The 8,254-nt window shown below is 33.1% G+C and overlaps 1 protein-coding gene across 3 annotated transcripts; it reads right to left on the reverse strand.

Moving 5' to 3' along the window:
• Nucleotides 1-326: 326 nt before the first annotated feature.
• Nucleotides 327-5,905, reverse strand: LOC110656238 (ATP-dependent DNA helicase 2 subunit KU80). Of its 3 annotated transcripts, none has more exons than XM_021812873.2 (12): nucleotides 5,712-5,905; nucleotides 5,019-5,111; nucleotides 4,776-4,827; nucleotides 4,452-4,583; nucleotides 3,828-4,231; nucleotides 3,327-3,613; nucleotides 3,013-3,208; nucleotides 2,690-2,896; nucleotides 1,962-2,129; nucleotides 1,544-1,870; nucleotides 719-865; nucleotides 327-610 (listed from the first exon to the last, which is right to left on the reverse strand). In XM_021812873.2, exons 1-12 carry the CDS (start codon nucleotides 5,724-5,726, stop codon nucleotides 608-610), a joined length of 2,031 nt encoding a protein of 676 aa, XP_021668565.2. In that variant the 5' UTR covers nucleotides 5,727-5,905; the 3' UTR covers nucleotides 327-607. The 3 variants fall into 3 exon arrangements, with proteins under 3 accessions (XP_021668565.2, XP_021668567.2, XP_021668564.2); XM_021812875.2 differs by having other exon boundaries at nucleotides 719-808; nucleotides 5,712-5,904; XM_021812872.2 differs by having other exon boundaries at nucleotides 719-849; nucleotides 5,712-5,902.
• Nucleotides 5,906-8,254: the final 2,349 nt, after the last annotated feature.

Below are 8,254 nucleotides of genomic sequence, written 5' to 3' on the forward strand. Positions count from 1 at the left end.
AATTAATTAAAATAAAACTATCCAATTCTATTAATTTTATTTTTTAAAAAATTAAATTAAATCAAATAAATTGATTTTCTCAAATTGAAATACTGAGAAAATCAAATTTAATTTTAAAATTAAATTAATCCAATTATTTTTTTTTTATTTAAATCAAAGTCCACCAACCTCAGACTGAAATACTAATTGTGTTTGTGCAAGACAACTAATATAAGAAAAAGTCTTCGCCGTTAAATTAATGGAATTCACATATGAGATCCATCAATCTAACGACTATTACAAGCCGTCCAGAATTAGAAATAATCAAATTCGCTTTGACAAGAAGATCCTAAAAAGACCAACCAGTGGTGCCGCTTTACTTTCAAAATAACCAACTGATTCTTTTCATTTCTAAGCAAAGCCTTCCATGACTGAAACAAATTCGATTTTACATATACATCGAAGCATTACCAAAATGAAGGAGTCTGCTATATGTACATATGATTTATAATTTCCATCGTTCGCTAAATGGCCACAGGATTTCAAGGCTGACACCAGGAACTCATGTTTTCACTCGAGTTTCGGCAACTTTTTAACCAGAAAGTTTTTAGCTTCATCTTCCGTAACCTCACTGAAGGAAATAGAGCAGCACAAGATTAATAGCTAACATCGCAATATTATACAAAACTATTAAAAAAAAAATTAAAAAAAATAAAGTAAGAAGATTACGAACAAAAACCTGTCTATGGCTTCTGATGTGGAAATCAATGTGAGCTCTTTTGATGCAAGAAATTCCCAGAAATTGCCAAGCTTTTTCTCCTGGCAGAGTCTGAAAAGATGGTGAAGGAAATCGTTGAATTGTTTTGGTTCCTGCCATAGGAAGAAGCTTCCAAAAATTAACCAGCTATTACTGGTTGGCTTTGGTAAGACTGGTACATCGCTAATACATCAAAGGTGTTATCAACAAACAATTAGGGAACAGCTAGGTTAACATTAAGCATTAATACTGCATTCATGTAAATAATGCTCAGAGTTCTTCTACAGAACTGGTGAGATGAACATTTCAATGGGAAAATATGTTAAACAAAGAAACAGTGGCAAAATGATCAAATCAATGCTTGTTTCTTTCTCCCATGTAACTATACAAAATTTAGAATTCATCAAAATTTAGCTGAAGCACAGATCAAACCTGTAAAGTTAGGAATAAAATCTCAATTAAAAGATGGGTATGGTTGCACAAAAGCACCACATCAAAAGCCCCTCTAATTACTTCCAATGTCGAATTCATCAAAGATTAGACCATTGGGAAAACCCACTTAATGGTCAACATGGGAACCGGATAGTCTAGAAAACAGTGTCAACGGCAAATATACATGCCACAGCAAATGTTCCATGATGATGTCACTACACCAACTTGTTTCAAGGTTAGTGACCATATGTCGCAAATGGGATAATTGCCTCTAATGTAGGTGAATAACACTTAGTGGTAGTTATAAAAGAAAATAAAGCTAAATTATACAAATTTGTGAACCATGTCCAAAAAGAGAAGAGAAAAGAGAAATACCTGCTCAAGGATGCAACCCTTGCGAAGGGCAACCAAACATTCCAGTGCTTTACAATAATTATCCCCTCCTTTGCAATTCTCCACCATGTTGCATATTTTATTTTCCATATCCTTAATTGCTTTAGCAACCCAATCTGGGTTATCTCTGCGGGACATCATGGCTTCAAAATCTTGGACAGGAGTTAAATCCCCAATTTTATCAGCCTTAGCTAAGAGTTGGCTTTCATCAGACTTGATGGCTAGAGCATTTGACGTGTCTCCATAACCCCCTTCATCATCTGAGCCAGAAGGCTTCTCTTGCAATAGTCGCCTGGTTGATTTTTTAAGCTGCAAGCCAGATAACATTTGTTAATATCCATGATGAACTAGGCAGCATGAAACAAATTTTTTTATTATGAAAGGACTTAGCAAATATGACCTTTGGATTCTCCTTAACTTCAAAGCTTTTACAGAATGCTTCAACAACAGATTTGCTTTCAGAAAAAAGTTGTGGATCAGGTTCAGTTATCTTCTTGAGTGTTCTGTCTAGTGGAGGTACAGCTGCATCTGGTTGCTTTGATTTTAACTCAAGATGATGATAAAAGCGCTGAAAAACATAATGTGGCTGTAAGTTTCAGTCAGAAAACCACAAAGATCCCCTACTCTTGCAGGGTGGGGGATCACGTGCAGATGTTTTCTTCTATCATCTTTTGAAGGCCTTTTCTCACAACTGTTTCAAAGAATATTAAAGAAATCATATATGCACTATGACTGCAATGCAGGACATCCTCCATGTTTTTTGATCCAACAGCATCCTAAGTAATTCAACATCATGCACTAGGCATCTTACTTAACAAAAAATAGGCAATGATCTCCTAACTTGTTTACAACTCAAACAAGCAACAGCCTGCATGTTCTGCCATCATTAGCAATAATAGAAGTTCTGATACAATCTTCATTTCATTCATCTAAATATTTTAGATAAAAATAAAATAGTTCTAGAAAACTTTGTCTAAGCTGCTATATATTGGTAAAATAGTGAACCGAGAAACCAAATGTCATACCATAAACTTGAATGTTTTGTATCAGAAAGGATCTATAAATGTTTCCTAACATTTCTTGTGGGAGCTAGCTCAAATCAGAGTGCACAAAATAATTGCAAAGTACCTCCAGAATAGGATTTGGCGTGAACTCAGGAAGAAGAGCTTCCTCTTTTCCAGGTGGTGCCAGGTCAAGCATCATTACCAGGTTGTCTGCTGCCTGTTGCTGTTGTTCACTCGGCTGCCATGAGGCGGGAAAATTGCTGAAAGAAGGGAACTGAAATTCTCGGACATCCTCAGCAAAAGGAAGCACATTGAAGCAAAATGAATCAGGCTGCCAGGAAAACCAACAAACAACATTGGCTAGGGAAAGTAAATCCAAAGCAAAAATGCATGCAGAGACAAACAACTTGATGTAAAGGAACCAAAATATTTCATATTGAAACCTACAGTCTTGTCTTTCTCAGATAGGTTGGGTGTCAAAACCCCCAAAACAACACTTCCCTGTCCTTGTCTCCAAACACATCGCACAATTGCAACCTTATTCAATTCCTTCATTGCTCTTGCTAAGGCAGAAACAGCAATTGCAGCCCTCGCATTGCCAGGTTCAGCTATAAAGATGTTGACATCTTTCATGTAATAGTGTCTTGATGATTAACATGAAGAAAAGGATAGAAGAAAAATGTGAGATCAAAAGTTATCATTTCAATCTACATTAACTAAGTCAAACTGTATGCGTTCAACTTAAAGCAGGCATACCATACCGCAATATGTTTGAAGCATTAGTAAAACCAAGAAGCTTCACACTCTTTTCTGGCTTGAACTTGAAAGCATCCCACTCAACTGATGATATAGGAACCACTTGTGGTCCATATCGATAACCCTTAATTCTTTGGTTTGGCGGTATAACCTTACTAGGATCTTCAACACTTTTGTACTCATAATCTACTTTGACTTCATGTGTGGCATATTTATCAGTTGGAGGTGCTTTATCAGAATATTTCTTCAGAGTGGGAAACTTCTCCTCCGAGGTTTTCTTGTAGACCCATACCTAGTCATAAATAATGTGCCCAAAAAAAAAAACCTTAAAAGTCTTGATCCTACATTTTATAACAGGTTAATTTGAAGCATCTCTAGTATTAAGAGGGAAAACACAATAAAAGGAAGGAAAAAAAATACTATATGTAAAAAATATTAACCGATCACAGTTTAAAGGTCAACACCATACACTTGAAAAATACTCCCATGAAAACCAAGGATCTCACCTTAATCTTCAACTTGGGACTGATTTCAAGGTCACCCCTGAAAATTGTAACTGGTGATATATCTCGAGTTCTAAGTGCACCTAACAATGAGGTTGGACTCTCAACATACACAGTCTTAGCGGATGTTTTCTCTGAAAATAGATGCAAGAGATGGTCATTCTCATCGACTATTCTCTGATCTATATCCTCACCCAATCTTCCCCTTACAATGATGGTCTCCATCCTCACTCCATGTGCAGCCATTTGAACAGCAATAGTGCTCACTTGATCATCTTTGGTTCCTTTGTATGGATCTTTAATAGGATTCTGTGCATCTGTTATAAGACAGATACGTTTTTTTCCTTTGTTTGTTAATTGATACTTTTTAATCAGCATATCCATACCAACAACAACAGCATCAAGATCTAACAAAGTCAAGGCACCAAATTAGTAAGCACATATCAGACCACTAATAACTTATTATAACTTATTCCCAAAACCCACTAGATTTTAAACAATAATTATTTCCCTGATAGCTTCAATTTAGAACCAAAAGAAAACGTCAAATTGATGACAAAGAAGGATGAAATATCATATTGAGAACCAGAAGGTGCGCTTGAACAAGAATAGTAAATTTAAGGATACAATCGCCAGCAACAGTTCCTCGTGGAAGTTCTTGTAATGCTTCAACAATATCTCCATCAACAACCTTGATATTTCGCAAAACCACAACATGCTCATATCCACCAACTTCTATTGTGAGCTCATTGTCAGTGTCTGCAGATTTTAAGAGAAAGTAATTGATCAATACTTCCTTTATAGGTAAATCCAGCCAAAAATGAATGAATATATGCAAAAATAAAATAAGCTTAGACAATTGCAAATCATCACCAGCGAACTACATTGAAAATTATCACTTCAACTAAACAGGGACCTCTGTCGCCGGTAAGAAGCAGAGGTAAAACATACCTTCAGCTCCAAATATGACAATTCCAACTTCATCAAATTTTCTGTAAATTAGCTGCATGGAATAAATCAAGGCAATAAGTATAGCAAGCTTAAGCTAACACTCAACAAGGAACAAAATTACTTATGGAAACTCTATATTGTGCTTCACAAACAAGACAGATCTACAAATTCAACTTGAATAAAAGAAGAAAGTTAACAATAGGTCTTAGAATATAGTTGAAAGCCAGAAGGCAGGCATGATACCTTTTTCTGTATGAGCATGGAACAAATTTTTTGAACCTCAGGAAGAACTCTGTGCATTGATGGACCAACATCGAGTAACAATACCAATCCTTCCTGTTTCCAGAGATACAAAAGATAAACATATCTAAAATTAGCTACTCAAACAAATGTGAGGGTTTTTTTTTTTCTGTAACGTCCAATAATAGTTCTTCATCGATGAAAAGAAAAGAGAATGTAAACACCACAAACCTCTAGTTAGGAAAAAAAACCACCCTAACCTAAATATTAGGAGGAGATAATTTGTGAATTGTAACAAACCCTTTTTCAACCGAGCCCAAAATTTCAACCAAAAAACAAGGCACTCAGGCTCGTTTCCCAACAGACCAACGGTTGATTTCAGGCCAGAAACAAAACGAGCCACACCCATTTTCCAGCAGGGCAGGGCGGGGGAGGCTAAACCCTATTTAGTAAGGAGGGGTTTAAGCAATAAGCAACTATTCAAGCCTTAAGTATCGTTTTCTCTCAGACAAATCCCTTGCTGATGGTTTTCTATAATGAAAATCTGACAGATATTGATCAGTATTATGAGTCACTTATCGCAGATAAATATTTTAAAGGTTAAAGCTGTTGACCGAAAAATCCCAAACCCTACAATACAATGATGAATTGAAAACAAGTAAATGGTAAAGAAATAAGCAAGAGATATTATTTTACCCGGTTTCGAGCCATTGCAGAGGCAGAAAGAACAAAGCTTGTGGTAGAAGCTGAAAATGGAGGTGCAGGAAGAGGGCTTTATTTGAGTTTAAAATGGGTCAAGTGCTATACTCCGCTCTTCGATTCTTCCCGCCTCGGGTTACCAAGTCAGCCAAATTACACGCAGCTCTCAGCTGGAAGTCTATTTATTTTTTCTGAATTAGCAAAAAACCCATGAGATTTAAGTTAATTTAAGTTTATTAATATCTGCCAGTTGAAGTAATATACAAGCTTTTTAAAACGCGGATATGAATATTTTTTTTATGTATACATATTTATTATATTAATATAATTAATAAAAAAAATATTTTTCTTAAAAATACATGAAATTTAATTTTAAAAATATATAAAAAATTATATTACATATCATTTATGTGTAGATTATTCAAGTGAAATAAAATTTTAATCATTCATTATATTATATATTAGTTATGTGTATATAATTTAGTTTAAAATAAATTAATATTAATAATATTATATTTATTATTTATTTATTATAATATATAGAATAAATATATAATTTCAAAAAAAAAAATTGTAGAGTATATTTATAAAAGAAAATAATAGTAATGATTATTTAAAAAAGTAATAAAAATATGTCTAATATTATTCTTAAGGTAATAGGTTTAGCATATAAAAATAATTTATATGCATATTATTTTAAAATATTTTTAATTATTAAAAAATAAATTAAATATAAGCAAAACAAATTTAATTATTTATTATTTAGACTAACAACTCTAAATAGATATTATAAGTTTATAAATATTATTTTTAAATATTTTAAAAGATAATAAATATTATTATTATTATTATTATTATTATTATTATTATTATTATTATTACAACAACAAAAAAATAATAATTTTAATCAAAATTTTACCATTTTAAAGTAGTGTTTACAGGAAAAAAAAATAAAGCTCAAATAGATTAATAATGTAAAATTTATTTTATCATAAAATAATATAATCTTAAAATTGATTTAAGAAAAACAATTATAATGAATGTAAATTAAATAATTAAATAATTCAAAACAATTAAATTAAAAATAAAAAAGCAAATTATACAAAAATCAATTTATTTATGAACATGTAAAGGGTTTAAATATTAAAAAAAATAAATAATTAAATATTTAAAAATTCAATTAATAAAATATAATATCTATATAAAAATTTAAAAAGATTCAAGCATTCATTTTAATTCAAAAAATTTAATTAATTAAAAAAAATATTGTAGTGGGCTAGAGATTCAAGATATCTCATATAAAAATTAAAAAGAAAATATTAATTTTTAATAATAAAATAAAAATTAAAAAAATACACTAAAAATAAAGAAATGCAATCGGAAAAATTATCATAACATTGTTATTAATCTATATAAATAAATAATTTGAAAGCAATTAAAATTAAAATTAAAATATAAATTGAAATGAGAAAAAATTATTTACATTGATTGATATATATATATATATATTATTTGTTGAGCCGGGAGCCCTTACCACACATATAATGTACTCATGCTATGCCTATTCCCTCTCCATAGGTACTCTCTGGCTGTGCCTTTTGTACATCATACATGTGATAACGGGACCGTCGCACCTAACATCAAAACAAAGATATTTCTGATACACAGGATCCTCTCTCAAAGAGACAAGAGTAGAGCATATGTATCTCTGATTATAAGGGTATGATACACGTTCAAAGGTTTTCGGAGAGAAAGATAAGAGTTTAGAAAGCCATGTGAGAAAAGAGTCTCAAAATATTATTTCATAGGAGGCTGAAGTCTGATTACAACTGAAGAGAGCAACTCCTTATATAGACTTGGAGGCTCTTAAGAGTACAGGCAACCAGTTAGAAACTGGCTACCGACACTCTTAAAGTAGATAAAGTAAAAGACACTCATTACATTATTGACCGACATACTTTAACTTTTATCATCGGGTGGTAGACAGGTTAAGAGTATCAAAGTCGGAGTCGTTAGAGTCGATTCCAAAAAAGTCTTTTAGCCACTGTCAATGTATAGGTGATGGTGGGCTAGCGCTCTGAATGGCATCCCGTAACTCAGTGTCCATTGGATCCTGGGAATCTTGCCACATGGGATGAGTCCAATCAATGGGTTCTTCAGTGAGAGACTGGATGGAACCAAGTGATGTACAATTCACATGGGGAAGCACCAGATGTTGATAACCATTGATTTCGCAGAGACATTCAGCTAGCTGTTTCCTTAGGGGTCCCATGGCGTCCTTTTCAGTGATTGATCCCACATAGGTTCTCCATTCGTACTCAGTATTTTGGGTCCAGAGGAGTCCATCGGGCCTTCTAGAGAAAGGCCTGTGCATGATGAATATGATCTTAATTTGGGCTGAGTCTCGATGGGCCTGTCTTCAATTCCATGTGTGTCTATGACGCGCTTCAGACTGTATCGCCATGCTGAAATGGGCTTGAACCATTCCAGAAATCTGGACAGGAGAGTCCTATTGGTGTTGCACATAACATATTGGTACA

This window comes from Hevea brasiliensis, chromosome 9, assembly GCF_030052815.1.
Source record: "Hevea brasiliensis isolate MT/VB/25A 57/8 chromosome 9, ASM3005281v1, whole genome shotgun sequence".
NCBI classification, from domain to species: Eukaryota; Viridiplantae; Streptophyta; class Magnoliopsida; order Malpighiales; family Euphorbiaceae; genus Hevea; species Hevea brasiliensis.

What these genes read in the sequence shown, in the direction of transcription:
- LOC110656238 (XM_021812872.2), bottom strand. An exon ending in TGTCATATTTGGAGCTGAAG is followed by an intron (nt 4,584 to 4,775) that starts GTATGTTTTACC and finishes TAAAATCTGCAG; the next exon opens with ACACTGACAATGAGCTCACA. An exon ending in CGCCAAATCCTATTCTGGAG is followed by an intron (nt 2,130 to 2,689) that starts GTACTTTGCAAT and finishes TATGTTTTTCAG; the next exon opens with CGCTTTTATCATCATCTTGA.